The sequence below is a fragment of the Oncorhynchus masou genome, unplaced genomic scaffold (genome assembly GCF_036934945.1).
Source record: "Oncorhynchus masou masou isolate Uvic2021 unplaced genomic scaffold, UVic_Omas_1.1 unplaced_scaffold_893, whole genome shotgun sequence".
Classification (NCBI taxonomy): Eukaryota; Metazoa; Chordata; class Actinopteri; order Salmoniformes; family Salmonidae; genus Oncorhynchus; species Oncorhynchus masou.
Window position 1 is genome coordinate 96,223 of NW_027016860.1, and position 18,402 is coordinate 114,624.

General features: G+C 39.6%; 1 protein-coding gene across 3 annotated transcripts; it reads right to left on the reverse strand.

Annotated features, from left to right (window-relative positions):
- Positions 1-966: 966 nt before the first annotated feature.
- LOC135539269 (low affinity immunoglobulin gamma Fc region receptor III-A-like) lies at positions 967-17,398 on the reverse strand. 3 transcript variants are annotated; one of them, XM_064965104.1, is made up of 7 exons: positions 17,319-17,398; positions 6,439-6,483; positions 4,396-4,671; positions 3,816-4,058; positions 3,262-3,501; positions 3,021-3,122; positions 967-1,306 (listed from the first exon to the last, which is right to left on the reverse strand). In XM_064965104.1, the coding sequence occupies exons 1-6, from the start codon at positions 17,347-17,349 to the stop codon at positions 3,040-3,042; spliced, it is 918 nt and encodes a 305-aa protein (XP_064821176.1). In that variant the 5' UTR covers positions 17,350-17,398; the 3' UTR covers positions 967-1,306; positions 3,021-3,039. The 3 variants fall into 3 exon arrangements, with proteins under 3 accessions (XP_064821176.1, XP_064821174.1, XP_064821175.1); XM_064965102.1 differs by having other exon boundaries at positions 967-1,462; XM_064965103.1 differs by lacking the exon at positions 967-1,306 and adding an exon at positions 1,540-1,567.
- Between the last annotated feature and the right edge of the window lie 1,004 nt (positions 17,399-18,402).

An 18,402-nucleotide genomic window follows, 5' to 3' on the forward strand; every position in this document is an offset into this window, starting at 1 on the left:
GTTCCCACCTCAACATTGTTCTGTCAAGGCAGCAAAAGCAAGTTGGCGTGAAAGGAATTTAACTCACAACCTCTCCTTTGGGAATTCACCACCATAACTACTACTACAACTATTTGTAAACTATCTTAACATGTGGCTTTCTTCAGGGGGACCAAGACTAGGAACACCTTTGAATGGTCTACAAAGAATGGCCCCAGGTAAAAGTTGGCTTTTGCAGAGTATGGTTGTGTTGTTACTCCACAGCATAGTATGTTATCACAACTCTATTCAAATTACATTTGAAACAAGGTGTCACTTCATTCTTGCTATTTGATGGGAACTAGCCCCTTTTCCCCTATATACCTCTGGTTTGCTCTTTCAGGCCCACAAAGACAACAAGAAGTTTCTCCATTAACTGTTTCTCTGGGATTTGATCTCTCTGGTTTGGGGAGCAACCACCATAACCACTCCACCAGACAGACAGACAGAGATGTTAAGGTCTACACCTGTTGTATTAAGCACGTGATGAATACAATTTTATTTTATTTGACAGCATGGCGTCAGAATTGTAGGTAGAGTAATCTGATCCTAGATCTGTGGTTAGGGACAACTTCTATTTAAAGTTTCATTCATGTCTGCAGCCAGGGAATGTAATAGATGTATCACAGTGTTTAGTATTACACCATTACAACACATGGAGCACTGCCATCTAGTGGACAAATGGAGCACTGCCATCTAGTGGACAGATCAGGATACAACACATGGAGCACTGCCATCTAGTGGACACATGGAACACTGCCATCTAGTGGACACATGGAACACTGCCATCTAGTGGACACATGGAACACTGCCATCTAGTGGACAGATCAGGATACAACACATGGAGCACTGCCATCTAGTGGACAAATGGAGCACTGCCATCTAGTGGACACATGGAACACTGCCATCTAGTGGACAGATCAGGATACAACACATGGAGCACTGCCATCTAGTGGACAGGTCATGGAAGCTTTATTTGGCAAGTTGGCACCATAAACTGGTGTTGCTCAAGATAAACACACAATAACATTCAAGTAAAATGCAATTTACAATTTTACATAAACAATTAGAATATAAAACACATTGAAGCCTTCACATCATTCATCATGGACACAACACTACAACTTTCCTTCTGTTAGTAGTAATGACGTCTTTACAACTGATACTGTCAGCTGGTTCCAGTCAGTGGTGTCTGTATGTTCTCATGATAAACTAACTCTAACTGTGTTGTGGAAACTTCGCACCTCTCTGTTGCTGAAGCTGTTGATGGAGGTCAAGGCTGCAGTGTCTAAAGATAAGTCCGTTGGTGTGAAAAAGGAAGGAGGGAGAGAGAAGATAAGAGAAAGGAGAAGTTAAGAGATGGACTGACAGGGTTGTGGTTATTCACCGCTGCTGAAGAGAGCATATTTTTCCTTCCACCATGACGTTCTGATGAACAGGGTCACTAGGTAAAGAGAGAGGAGAGAGAGATGAGTGAGGGTCAGGGGAGCAGATCCAGTCTACTATAGTGAAGACCTCCAACACCATGACGTTCTGATGAACAGGGTCACTAGGTAAAGAGAGAGGAGAGAGAGATGAGTGGGGGACAGAGGAGCTGATCCAGTCTACTACAGTGAAGACTTCCAACACCACAGGAACAGTTATAGACCCCAACAGGTCTCAGTGTTTAATGTGTAGTTAGATACAGTTATACACTTGTGTGTGTGTGTGTGTTGTTTTCCTGTGAGGCTCAGTTGGTAGAGAATGGCCCTTACAGTGCCAGGGTTGTAGGTTCAAATCCCACGGGGGACCAGTACAGGACAAAGTACAATAATGTATCAACTCACTACTGTAAGTTGCTCTGGACAAGAGTTAAATGACCTAAAAATGATGAAATGTGTGACAGAGGAACAGAGGTGTTTAACAATGGGTGATGTTGTTCACAAACAGCTACAACCTCAAACAGACACAGATCTACTGCAGATCTACTGCTCTGATATGTCTATGTGTGGGGTGGAGACAGCCTCTATTTTTACGAATGCTTTGAGTTGTAAGAATATTTGGCTTGGTGACTTTGGGTATTTTGAGCATCATGTTATACTGTTTAAATGTCAGCCACCAGACCAGAGCATCATGTTATACTGTTTAAATGTCAGCCACCAGACCAGAGCATCATGTTATACTGTTTAAATGTCAGCAACCAGACCAGAGCATCATGTTATACTGTTTAAATGTCAGCAACCAGACCAGAGCATCATGTTATACTGTTTAAATGTCAGCCACCAGACCAGAGCATCATGACCTTGTATAGCCCACGTTATTTACTGATTTCTCTGATCTATTGTCCTTGTGAACTGTGATAAAAATCATTGTGTTGGGCGATTTAAATGTTGACAAAAAGACTGACTCCAATGCCATTGAATTTCTGAATCATTTTAGCTCTATGGACTTTATCCAACATGTTACTGGGCCCACCCATAACCACAGTCATACTCTGGGCCTGGTTATTACCAAGGGGCTTTCTACTGGGCCCACCCATAACCACAGCCATACTCTGGACCTGGTTATTACCAAGGGGCTTTCTACTGGGCTCACCCATAACCACAGCCATACTCTGGACCTGGTTATTACCAAGGGGCTTTCTATTGACATATCCTCTATAGTTGATGTTGCTTTATCTGATCACCACTGTGGATTTATACCTTGTTGCCCACAGGGTAGTTCTGAACGCATTATTAAGTACTGTTCAGTTTATATAGGTTACCCCTTATCAGTTATCAGATAGCACAGCATTGATTTTCAATGCTACGCAGACCATACACGATTTTCAATTTCTGTGACACCAGAGGATTTAGGCTCCATGGAGAAATTATTAGACTGTATTAGTGATTTAAATACTTGGTTGGCTCACAATTTCCTCCAGTAAATCAAGACTTGACCGAGGTACTTATTGTTGAACCAAAGCACTGCTATACAGTATTACAGTACCTATGGTGTTATAGTGTTATACAGTATTACAGTACCTGTGGTGTTGAATACTCATTATACATGGCTGTATGTTAGAGTCTTATACAGTACTACAGTCTTCACTGCAGAGTCGACTCGATCAGCTCCTGGAGACTTCTCTAGAGGAGAAGAGACAATGGTTTAAAGACATAAAGACACTGTGTGTGTGTGTGTGTGTGTGTGTGTGTGTGTGTGTGTGTGTGTGTGTGTGTGTGTGTGTGTGTGTGTGTGTGTGTGTGTGTGTGTGTGTGTGTGTACCTCTCCTTCTCCTGGATTCTGGTTCCTGTATGATTCTAACGTCAGCATACGTAACATCTCTGGGTTCAGCTGCTACATCTTTGTTCCTCTTGCAGAACAGGACCAGTAGAATGATCAGAGAGATGGAGAGAGCAGCCACCAACCCAGAGACAGACAGAGGGAGGAGGAGAGTGGGGGGGGGGGAGTTGGGGAGGGCTTTGGGAGGAGAGGAGGATGGGGTGGGTGGGCGGGGGGTGGTAGCTTGAAAAACACCAGAGGAAACAACACAGTAAATAGTTAGAAACTGTGATCTGATCTTAGATGAAGAACCACCCAGTTTATAATGCAGGTTTCATCACCTCTTAACAGTGTAAAGAAGAACCCCCCAGTTTATAATGCAGGTTTCAGCACCTCTTAACAGTGTAAAGAAGAACCACCCAGTTTATAATGCAGGTTTCAGCACCTCTTAACAGTGTAAAGAAGAACCACCCAGTTTATAATGCAGGTTTCAGCACCTCTTAACAGTGTAAAGAAGAACCATATAACCTGAATGTCAAGGTTTCTCATATTCTCACCTGTCACTGTCATCCAGCTCTCTGGTGATTCTCCTTCAGAGTTGGTACACTTGTAGAGTCCTTCATCTGACTTGGCTACTGCAGGGATGGTCATCTCTCCTGTAGTCTCAGTCCTGATGAGGGATCCATCTTTGTAGAAACCAGCTGTGAGGTCAGAGGGAGTTCCCTGATATCTGCAGCGCAGAGTCACATAATCTCCCTCAGTCACAGGAAGGGCAGGGCTCTCCAGGATCACAGCACCAACTGTATATAATATATAAACATCATATATAAACAGGGCTCTCCAGGGTCACAGCTCCAGCTGTATATAATATATAAACATCATATATAAACAGGGCTCTCCAGGATCACAGCACCAACTGTATATAATATATAAACATCATATATAAACAGAGCTCTCCAGGATCACAGCTCCAGCTGTATATAATATATAAACATCATATATAAACAGGTCTCTCCAGGATCACAGCTCCAGCTATATATAATATATAAACATCATATATAAACATAACATCAGCTCTCTGAAACCAGATGAGGCACTCACAACTATAATGTCAGTAGATGGTGTTTGTGGACATACCAGGTACTGTGATGTTGACAGCATTGCTGTGTTCTCCAGACCCAGACTCACACCAGTACACTCCACTGTCTGATGGTGTTAGTGACACGTTGCATGAAGACCCCTGTTGTTTTCCCCAGTCAGTATTACACTCTGAAAGGATTCCTCTCGATGCGTTCCTCATCACTCTCCATCCAGCAGAGTTCCCCTGAACCTCACAGCTCAGAGAGACAGACTCAAATTTAAAGAACTGAGATCTGTCAGGACTGACGCTCAGAGACGCTGGAGGAGAGAGATCTAAGAGAGAGAGAAAGAAAGGGAGAGATAAAGAAGGAGAGATAGAGTTGCATTGTCTCATGTACACTTTAAAATACAGGCCCTTAAGAGTGATGAAGCCTGGAACAGTGATGCTGAAACACAGCAGAAAGAGGCTATTCTCCAGCTGTTTAACCTGGTGATGAGGGTAGGCTGAGACCTGGAGACAAGGCTTTATAAAACCTAGACACAAAAAATAGTGACAAGTTTGATATATATATTTATTTTATTTCACTTTATTTATTAACCAACCATTTATTATCTGTCTTTGCTCTCTTTTTTATGTTTATTTCACCTTTATTTAACCAGGTGGCTAGTTGAGAACACCTTTATTTAACCAGGTACGCCAGTTGAGAACACCTTTATTTAACCAGGTAGGCCAGTTGAGAACACCTTTATTTAACCAGGTGGCCAGTTGAGAACACCTTTATTTAACCAGGTAGGCCAGTTGAGAACACCTTTATTTAACCAGGTGGCTAGTTGAGAACAAGTTCTCATTTACAACTGCGACATGGCCAAGATAAAGCAAAGCAGTTCGACACAAACAACAACACAGAGTTACACATGGATTAAACAAACATACAGTCAATAATACATTAGAAAAAAAGTATATATACAGTGTGTGCAAATGAGGTTAGATAAGGGAGGTAAAGGCAATAAAATAGGCCATAGTGTCGAAGTAATTGCAATATAGCAATTAAACACTGGAATGATAGATGTGCAGAAGATGAATGTGCAAGTAGAGACATTGGGTTGCAAAGGAGCAAAATAAATAAATAAATACAGTATGGGGATGAGGTAGTTGGATGGGCTATTTACAGATGGGCTATGTGCAGGTGCAGTGTGTCACGAATATTACCGAAGGTGACTCCCCTTCTTGTTCGGGTGGCGCTCGGCGCCGTCGTCGCCGGTCTGTTAGCTATCACCGTTGTTCTGTGTTCCTTTGGTTTTGTCTGATTGGTATCACCTGTTTCTTGTTTGGTTGTTTGGGTGGGGATATATATAGTTTGTTCAGCCCGCTTCTGTTTCGTTCGTCTGTTCTGTGTTTGAGTGTATTTTGTTTGTATTTTGGGTTTTGCGCTGTCCGTTATTATTTCTGATCATTCGTTTTCCTACTTTTGTTCATGTTATTTTTCCTGGACATTAAAGCATGTTTTTTCCCACATCTTTTGCTCTCTGCGCCTGACTCCACACCTCCTCACTCATTTGTCGTAACACAGTGATCTGTGAGCTGCCCTGACAGCTGGAGCTTGAATTTAGTGAGGGAGATAAGAGAGCGATTTTTGCAGTTTGTTCCAGTCATTGGCAGCAGAGAACTGTAAGGAAAGGCGGCCAAAGGGGGAACAAGTCAGAACCGTCCAGAGTAGTGATGCTGATACGGCCAGGTACCTTCTTTACTAAGACAATAAGGACTGGAGACCGATATGAAGGGTTGGTGTAGACTGATATGAAGTCACAACCAATGAAGAGACAGGAATACATTATACTATTATAGAACAGGTGATGAATATAGAGAAATGTTACTTTTGTAGAACAGGTGATGAATATAGAGAAATGTTGCTATTATAGAACAGGTGATGAATATAGAGAAATGTTACTATTATAGAACAGGTGATGAATATAGAGAAATGTTACTATTATAGAACAGGTGATGAATATAGAGAAATGTTACTATTATAGAACAGGTGATGAATATAGATAAATGTTACTATTATAGAACAGGTGATGAATATAGAGAAATGTACTCACCTCCACCTTGTCCGAGGCTACAGTATACCAGTGTACTCAACAGCACTGAAACACACAGAGAGAACTATCACTGTGGTACATGATATAAACACTGAACCACACAGAGAGAACTATCACTATGGTACATGATGGAAACACTGAAACACTGAAACACACAGAGATAACTATCACTATGGTACATAATATTAACACTGAAACACACAGAGATAACTATCACTATGGTACATAATATAAACACTGAACCACACAGAGAGAACTATCACTATGGTACATGATGGAAACACTCAAACACACAGATAACTATCAATGTGGTACATGATGTAAACACTGAAAAACACAGAGAGAGCTATCACTATGGTACATGATGGAAACACTGAAACACACAGAGAGAACTATCACTATGGTACATGATGTAAACACTGAAACACACAGAGAGAACTATCACAATGGTACATGATGTAAACACTGAAACACACAGAGATAAATATCACGATGGTACATGATGGAAACACTCAAACACACAGAGAGGACTATTACTATGGTACATGATGGAAACACTGAAACACACAGAGAGAACTATCACTATGGTGCATGATGGAAACACTTAAACACACAGAGAGAACTCTCTCTATGGTACATGATGTAAACACCGAAATACACAGAGAGAACTATCACTATAGTACATGATGTAAACAATGAAACAGAGAGAGAGATATATCACTATGGTACATGATGTAAAGACTGAAACACACAGATAGACTTATCACTATGGTACATGATGGAAACACTGAAACACACAGAGAGAACTATCGATATTGTCCATGATGTAATTACTGAAAGGCACAGAGAGAACTATCACTATGGTACATGATGGAAACAATGAAACACACAGAGAGAACTATCACTTTGGTACATGGTGTAAACACTGAAACACAAAGAGAGAACTATCACCATGGTACATAATGTAAACACTGAAATACACAGAGATAACTATCACAATGGTACATGGTGTAAACAATGAAACACACAGAGATAACTATCACTATGGTAAATGATGTAAACACTGAAACACTCAGAGAGAACTATCACCATTTTACATGATGTAAACATTGAAACACACAGGGATAACTATCACTATGGTCCAAGATGTAAACACAGAAACACACAGAGAGAACTATCACTATGGTACTTGGTGTAAACACTGAAACACACAGAGAGAGCTATCACTATGGTACATGATGTAAACACTGAAACACACAGAGAGAACTATAACAATAGTACATGATGTAAACACTGAAACACACAGAGAGAACTATCACAATGGTACATGATGTAAACACTGAAATACACAGAGATAACTATCACTATGGTACATGATGTACACACTGAAACACACAGAGAGAACTATCACGATGGTACATGATGGAAACACTCAAACACACAGAGAGGACTATTACTATGGTACATGATGTAAACACTGAACCACACAGAGAGAACTATCACTATGGTACATTATGTAAACACTTAAACACACAGAGAGAACTCTCTCTATGGTACATGATGTAAACACTGAAACACTCAGAGAGAACTATCACCATTTTACATGATGTAAACATTGAAACACACAGGGATAACTATCACTATGGTCCATGATGTAAACACAGAAACACACAGAGAGAACTATCACTATGGTACTTGGTGTAAACACTGAAACACACAGAGAGTACTATTACTATGGTACATGATGGAAACACTGAAACACACAGAGAGAACTTTCACCATGATACATGGTGTAAACACCGAAATACACAGAGAGAACTATGACTATGGTACATGATGTAATCACCGAAACACACAGTGAACTATCACTATGGTACATGATGTACACACTGAAACACACAGAGAGAACTATCACGGTGGTACATGATGTAAACACTGAACCACACAGAGAGAACTATCACTATGGTACATTATGTAAACACTGAAACACACAGAGGTAACTATCGCAATGGTACATGATGTAATCACTGAAACACACACAGAGAACTATCACTATGGTACATGATGGAAACACTGAAACACACAGAGATAACTATCACTATGGTCCATGATGTAAACACAGAAACACACAGAGAGAACTATCACTATGGTACTTGGTGTAAACACTGAAACACACAGAGAGAGCTATCACTATGGTACATGATGGAAACACTGAAACACACAGAGAGAACTATCACCATGGTGCATGGTGTAAACACTGATACACACAGAGAGAGATATCAGTATGGTACATGATGTAATCACTGAAACACACACAGAGAACTATCACTATGGTACATGATGGAAACAATGAAACACACAGAGATAACTATCACTTTTGTACATGATGTAAACACTGAAACACAAAGAGAGAACTATCACTATGGTACATAATGTAAACACTGAAATACACAGAGATAACTATCACAATGGTACATGATGTAAACAATGAAACACACAGAGAGAACTATCACTATGGTACATGATGTAAACACTGATACACACAGAGAGAGCTATCACTATGGTACATGATGTAATCACTGAAACACACACAGAGAACTATCACTATGGTACATGATGTAAACACTGAAACACACAGAGAGAACTATCACCATGGTGCATGGTGTAGACACTGAAATACACAGAGATAACTATCACTATGGTACTTGGTGTAAACACTGAAACACACAGAGAGAGATATCACCATGGTGCATGGTGTAAACACTGAAATACACAGAGATAACTATTACTATGGTACATGATGTACACACTGAAACACACAGAGAGAACTATCACGGTGGTACATGATGTAAACACTGAACCACACAGAGAGAACTATCACTATGGTACATGATGTAAACACTGATACACACAGAGAGAGATATCACTATGGTACATGATGTAATCACTGAAACACACACAGAGAACTATCACTATGGTACATGATGTAAACACTGAAACACACAGAGAGAACTATCACCATGGTGCATGGTGTAGACACTGAAATACACAGAGATAACTATCACTATGGTACATGATGTACACACTGAAACACACAGAGAGAACTATCACGGTGGTACATGATGTAAACACTGAACCACACAGAGAGAACTATCACTATGGTACATTATGTAAACACTTAAACACACAGAGAGAACTCTCTCTATGGTACATGATGTAAACACTGAAACACTCAGAGAGAACTATCACCATTTTACATGATGTAAACATTGAAACACACAGGGATAACTATCACTATGGTCCATGATGTAAACACAGAAACACACAGAGAGAACTATCACTATGGTACTTGGTGTAAACACTGAAACACACAGAGAGTATTATTACTATGGTACATGATGGAAACACTGAAACACACAGAGAGAACTTTCACCATGATACATGGTGTAAACACCGAAATACACAGAGAAAACTATGACTATGGTACATGATGTAATCACCGAAACACACAGTGAACTATCACTATAGTACATGATGTACACACTGAAACACACAGAGAGAACTATCACGGTGGTACATGATGTAAACACTGAACCACACAGAGAGAACTATCACTATGGTACATTATGTAAACACTGAAACACACAGAGGTAACTATCGCAATGGTACATGATGTAATCACTGAAACACACACAGAGAACTATCACTATGGTACATGATGGAAACACTGAAACACACAGAGATAACTATCACTATGGTACTTGGTTTAAACACTGAAACACACAGAGAGAGCTATCACTATGGTACATGATGGAAACACTGAAACACACAGAGAGAACTATCACCATGGTGCATGGTGTAAACACTGAAATACACAGAGATAACTATTACTATGGTACATGATGTACACACTGAAACACACAGAGAGAACTATCACGGTGGTACATGATGTAAACACTGAACCACACAGAGAGAACTATCACTATGGTACATGATGTAAACACTGATACACACAGAGAGAGATATCACTATGGTACATAATGTAAACACTGAAATACACAGAGATAACTATCACAATGGTACATGATGTAAACAATTAAACACACAGAGAGAACTATCACTATGGTACATGATGTAAACACTGATACACACAGAGAGAGCTATCACTATGGTACTTGATGTAATCACTTAAACACACAGAGAGAACTATCACTATGGTACATGATGTAAACACTGATACACACAGAGAGAGCTATCACTATGGTACTTGATGTAATCACTGAAACACACACAGAGAACTATCACTATGGTACATGATGTAAACACTGAAACACACAGAGAGAACTATCACCATGGTGCATGGTGTAGACACTGAAATACACAGAGATAACTATCACTATGGTACATGATGTACACACTGAAACACACAGAGAGAACTATCACGGTGGTACATGATGTAAACACTGAACCACACAGAGAGAACTATCACTATGGTACATTATGTAAACACTTAAACACACAGAGAGAACTCTCTCTATGGTACATGATGTAAACACTGAAACACTCAGAGAGAACTATCACCATTTTACATGATGTAAACATTGAAACACACAGCGATAAATATCACTATGGTCCATGATGTAAACAATGAAACACACAGAGAGAACTATCACTATGGTACATGATGTAAACACTGATACACACAGAGAGAACTATCACTATGGTACATGATGGAAACACTGAAACACACAGAGAGAGCTATCACTATGGTACATGATGGAAACACTAAAACACACAGAGAGAACTATCACCATGGTACATGATGGAAACACTGAAACACACAGAGAGAACTTTCACCATGATACATGGTGTAAACACCCAAATACACAGAGAGAACTATGACTATGGTACATGATGTAAACAATGAAACAGAGAGAGAGATATATCACTATGGTACATGATGTAAAGACTGAAACACACAGAGAGACTTATCACTACGGTACACGATGGAAACACTGAAACACACAGAGAGAACTATCACTATGGTACATGATGGAAACACTGAAACACACAGAGAGAGCTATCACTATGGTACATGATGTAATCACTGAAACACAGAGATAACTATCGCAATGGTACATGGTGTAAACAATGAAACACACAGAGAGAACTATCACTATGGTACATGATGTAAACACTGATACACACAGAGAGAACTATCACTATGGTACATGATGGAAACACTGAAACACACAGAGAGAGCTATCACTATGGTACATGATGGAAACACTAAAACACACAGAGAGAACTATCACCATGGTACATGATGGAAACACTGAAACACACAGAGAGAACTTTCACCATGATACATGGTGTAAACACCCAAATACACAGAGAGAACTATGACTATGGTACATGATGTAAACAATGAAACAGAGAGAGAGATATATCACTATGGTACATGATGTAAAGACTGAAACACACAGAGAGACTTATCACTACGGTACACGATGGAAACACTGAAACACACAGAGAGAACTATCACTATGGTACATGATGTAAACACTGATACACACAGAGAGAACTATCACTATGGTACATGATGGAAACACTGAAACACACAGAGAGAGCTATCACTATGGTACATGATGGAAACACTAAAACACACAGAGAGAACTATCACCATGGTACATGATGGAAACACTGAAACACACAGAGAGAACTTTCACCATGATACATGGTGTAAACACCCAAATACACAGAGAGAACTATGACTATGGTACATGATGTAAACAATGAAACAGAGAGAGAGATATATCACTATGGTACATGATGTAAAGACTGAAACACACAGAGAGACTTATCACTACGGTACACGATGGAAACACTGAAACACACAGAGAGAACTATCACTATGGTACATGATGGAAACACTGAAACACACAGAGAGAGCTATCACTATGGTACATGATGTAATCACTGAAACACAGAGATAACTATCGCAATGGTACATGGTGTAAACAATGAAACACACAGAGAGAACTATCACTATGGTACATGATGGAAACACTGAAACACACAGAGAGAGCTATCACTATGGTACATGATGGAAACACTGAAACACACAGAGAGAACTATCACCATGGTACATGATGGAAACACTGAAACACACAGAGAGAACTATCACCATGGTGCATGGTGTAAACACTGAAATACACAGAGATAACTATCACTATGGTACATGATGTACACACTGAAACACACACAGAGAACTATCACTATGGTACATGATGGAAACACTGAAACACACAGAGATAACTATCACTATGGTGCATGATGGAAACACTTAAACACACAGAGAGAACTCTCTCTATGGTACATGATGTAAACACTGAAACACTCAGAGAGAACTATCACCATTTTACATGATGTAAACATTGAAACACACAGGGATAACTATCACTATGGTCCATGATGTAAACACAGAAACACACAGAGAGAACTATCACTATGGTACTTGGTGTAAACACTGAAACACACAGAGAGTACTATTACTATGGTACATGATGGAAACACTGAAACACACAGAGAGAACTTTCACCATGATACATTGTGTAAACACCGAAATACACAGAGAGAACTATGACTATGGTACATGATGTAAACAATGAAACAGAGAGAGAGATATATCACTATGGTACATGATGTAAAGACTGAAACACACAGAGAGACTTATCACTACGGTACACGATGGAAACACTGAAACACACAGAGAGAACTATCACTATGGTACATGATGGAAACACTGAAACACACAGAGAGAACTATCACTATGGTACATGATGTAAACACTGAAACACACAGAGAGAACTATCACCATTGTACATGATGTAAAGGCTGAAACACACAGAGAGAACTATCACTATGGTACATGATGGAAACACTGAAACACACAGAGAGAACTATCGCTATTGTCCATGATGTAATTACTGAAAGGCACAGAGAGAACTATCACCATTGTACATGATGTAAAGGCTGAAACACACAGAGAGAACTATCACTATGGTACATGATGGAAACAATGAAACACACAGAGAGAACTCTCACTATGGTACTTGGTGTAAACACTGAAACACACAGAGAGTACTATCACCATGGTGCATGGTGTAAACACTGAAATACACAGAGATAACTATCACTATGGTACATGATGTACACACTGAAACACACAGAGAGAACTATCACGGTGGTACATGATGTAAACACTGAACCACACAGAGAGAACTATCACTATGGTACATGATGTAATCACTGAAACACACACAGAGAACTATCACTATGGTACATGATGGAAACACTGAAACACACAGAGATAACTATCACTATGGTGCATGATGGAAACACTTAAACACACAGAGAGAACTCTCTCTATGGTACATGATGTAAACACTGAAACACTCAGAGAGAACTATCACCATTTTACATGATGTAAACATTGAAACACACAGGGATAACTATCGCTATGGTCCATGATGTAAACACTGAAACACAAAGAGAGTACTATTACTATGGTACATGATGTAATTACTGAAAGGCACAGAGAGAACTATCACCATTGTACATGATGTAAAGGCTGAAACACACAGAGAGAACTATCACTATGGTACATGATGGAAACACTGAAACACAAAGAGAGAACTATCACTATGGTACATGATGGAAACACAGGGCTGGACCACAGATATTAATTTCCTAGTAGTCAGAGTTGTTGTTGTTGTTGTTGTTGTTGTTGTTGTTGTTGTTGTTGTTGTTGTCTGCAGTGGAAAGTGTCAAGGGATTCGTCTGAAGTCAGTCAGCTGTTCAGTCAGTTTGGGAGACTCAGGTACAAACTAATATGACCCCACTATGGAAAGAGGAGACTCAGGTACAAACTAATATGACCCCACTATGGAAAGGGGAGACTCAGCTACAAACTAATATGACCCCACTATGGAAAGAGGAGACTCTCAGCTACAAACTAATATGACCCCACTATGGAAAGGGGAGACTCTCAGCTACAAACTAATATGACCCCACTATGGAAAGGGGAGACTCTCAGCTACAAACTAATATGACCCCACTATGGAAAGAGGAGACTCAGCTACAAACTACATGACCCCACTATGGAAAGAGGAGACTCTCAGATACAAACTAATATTACCCCACTATGGAAAGAGGAGACTCTCAGCTACAAACTAATATGACCCCACTATGGAAAGGGGAGACTCAGATACAAACTAATATGACCCCACTATGGAAAGGGGAGACTCTCAGCTACAAACTAACATGACCCCACTATGGAAAGGGGAGACTCTCAGCTACAAACTAATATGACCCCACTATGGAAAGAGGAGACTCTCAGCTCCAAACTAATATGACCCCACTATGGAAAGGGGAGACTCAGCTACAAACTAATATGACCCCACTATGGAAAGGGGAGACTCAGCTACAAACTAATATGACCCCACTATGGAAAGGGGAGACTCTCAGCTACAAACTAATATGACCCCACTATGGAAAGAGGAGACTCAGCTACAAACTACATGACCCCACTATGGAAAGAGGAGACTCTCAGATACAAACTAATATGACCCCACTATGGAAAGAGGAGACTCTCAGATACAAACTAATATGACCCCACTATGGAAAGGGGAGACTCTCAGCTACAAACTAATATGACCCCACTATGGAAAGAGGAGACTCTCAGATACAAACTAATATGACCCCACTATGGAAAGAGGAGACTCAGCTACAAACTAATATGACCCCACTATGGAAAGAGGAGACTCAGCTACAAACTACATGACCCCACTATGGAAAGAGGAGACTCTCAGATACAAACTAATATGACCCCACTATGGAAAGAGGAGACTCTCAGATACAAACTAATATGACCCCACTATGGAAAGGGGAGACTCAGCTACAAACTAATATGACCCCACTATGGAAAGAGGAGACTCAGGTACAAACTAATATGACCCCACTACGGAAAGAGGAGACTCTCAGCTACAAACTAATATGACCCCACTATGGAAAGAGGAGACTCTCAGCTACAAACTAATCTGACCCTACTATGGAAAGGGGACTCAGCTACAAACTAATATGACCCCACTATGGAAGGGGGAGACTCAGCTACAAACTAATATGACCCCACTATGGAAAGAGAAGACTCAGCTACAAACTAATATGACCCCACGATGGAAAGAGGAGACTCAGCTACAAACTAATATTACCCTACTATGGAAACAGGAGACTCAGCTACAAACTAATATTACCCTACTATGGAAACAGGAGACTCAGCTACAAACTAATATGACCCCACTATGGAAATAGGAGACTCAGCTACAAACTAATATGACCCCACTATGGAAAGAGGAGACTCAGATACAAACTAATATGACCCCACGATGGAAAGAGGAGACTCAGCTACAAACTAATATGACCCCACGATGGAAAGAGGAGACTCAGCTACAAACTAATATGACCCTACTATGGAAAGAGGAGACTCAGCTACAAACTAATATGACCCCACTATGGAAAGGGGAGACTCTCAGCTACAAACTAACATGACCCCACTATGGAAAGAGGAGACTCAGCTACAAACTAACATGACCCCACTATGGAAACAGGAGACTCAGCTACAAACTAACATGATCCCACTATGGAAAGGGGAGACTCTCAGCTACAAACTAACATGACCCCACTATGGAAAGAGGAGACTCTCAGCTACAAACTAACATGACCCCACTATGGAAACAGGAGACTCAGCTACAAACTAATATGACCCCACTATGGAAGGGGGAGACTCAGCTACAAACTAATATGACCCCACGATGGAAGGGGGAGACTCAGCTACAAACTAATATGACCCCACTATGGAAAGAGGAGACTCTCAGCTACAAACTAATATGACCCCACGATGGAAGGGGGAGACTCAGCTACAAACTAATATGACCCCACGATGGAAGGGGGAGACTCAGCTACAAACTAATATGACCCCACTATGGAAAGAGGAGACTCAGCTACAAACTAATATGACCCCACTATGGAAAGGGGAGACTCTCAGCTACAAACTAATATGACCCCACTATGGAAAGGGGAGACTCTACGACCACCACAAGTGTCAAGGGACTCGTCTGAAGGTAAATTATTATATTTCCTTAGGATAGACTCTCCAAAACCATATAGATATTAAACCATAAAGATATTAAACGACATAGATATTAAACCATACAGACATTAAACTATATAGATATTAAACTATTTAGGTATTAAACCATACAGATATGAAAATATATAGATATTAAACTATATAGATATGAAACTATATTGATACTAAACTATACAGATATTAAACTATATAGATATTAAACTATATTGATATTAAACTATATAGATATTAAACTATATAGATATTAAACTATATAGATATTAAACCATATAGATATTAAACTATATAGATATTAAACTATACAGATATTAAACTATATAGATATTAAACTATATAGATATTAAACTACATAGATTTTAAACCATATAGATATGAAACTATATTGATACTAAACTATACAGATATTAAACTATATAGATATTAAACTATATTGATATTAAACTATATAATTTTTAAACTATATAGATATAAAACCATAAAGATTTTACATAGATTTTAAACCATATAGATATGAAACTATATTGATACTAAACTATACAGATATTAAACTATATAGATATTAAACTATATTGATATTAAACTATATAATTTTTAAACTATATAGATATAAAACCATAAAGATTTTAAACCACATATATATATTAAACCATTTAGATAATATTCAACTCACAGAGTTGAAAACAGGTTCGTTCCATCTCCATGTGTCGATCACTAACTGTATCTAAACTCTAATGACTTGTAGCCTGTCCATCCCGCCACCCACCTCTCCTCACCCATCTACACTTCCTCTTGAGAATATATACAGAGAGAGAGAGAGAGAGAGAGAGAGAGAGAGAGAGAGAGAGAGAGAGAGAGAGCGCGACAGAGAGATAGAGAAAGAGATGGAGACAAAGAGACACAGCTGCATGTGAGCTCACACATTTTCAGGATGTTTTTACAAAAAGATAGATTAGAGTTACTTTAATAAACTTACATTTTTCCACAAGGATATATATAGGATAATACCCTCCATAATATAACATTCACTCCAAATGAAAACTCCATATCTACAACCTGATTTTGGACAAAACTACCTGGAATTATTCCTACAACCAAAGATTCTTATTTCCAAGATTTACAGCAAATGGTCTACAGCAAACAACCAACAGAAACCTGAAACACCATACAACCTGGAACTCAGTGAGTCATGTTTATTCTGAAGTCCAACCTGGAACTGAGTGAGTCATGTTTAGTTTGTAGTCCAACCTGGAACTCAGTGAGTCATGTTTAGTCTGAAGTCCAACCTGGAACTGAGTGAGTCATGTTTAGTATGGAGTCCAACCTGGAACTCAGTGAGTCATGTTTAGTCTGAAGTCCAACCTGGAACTGAGTGAGTCATGTTTAGTATGGAGTCCAACCTGGAACTTAGTGAGTCATGTTTAGTCTGAAGTCCAACCTGGAACTCAGTGAGTCATGTTCAGTCTGAAGTCCAACCTGGAACTGAGTGAGTCATGTTTAGTATGAAGTCCAACCTGGAACTCAGTGAGTCATGTTTAGTCTGAAGTCCAACCTGGAACTGAGTGAGTCATGTTTAGTCTGAAGTCCAACCTGGAACTGAGTGAGTCATGTTTAGTATGAAGTCCAACCTGGAACTGAGTGAGTCATGTTTAGTCTGAAGTCCAACCTGGAACTGAGTGAGTCATGTTTAGTATGAAGTCCAACCTGGAACTGAGTGAGTCATGTTTAGTATGAAGTCCAACCTGGAACTGAGTGAG

Excerpts from the sequence above, each read along its gene's own strand:
- LOC135539269 (XM_064965104.1), bottom strand. The coding sequence starts at position 17,349 with ATGGAGATGGAACGAACCTGTTTTCAACTCT. Across the intron at positions 4,059-4,395 it reads TGTCAACATCACAGTACCTG|TTGGTGCTGTGATCCTGGAG; the intron begins GTATGTCCACAA and ends TATTATATACAG. Across the intron at positions 3,502-3,815 it reads GAGCTGGATGACAGTGACAG|CTACCACCCCCCGCCCACCC; the intron begins GTGAGAATATGA and ends GTGTTTTTCAAG.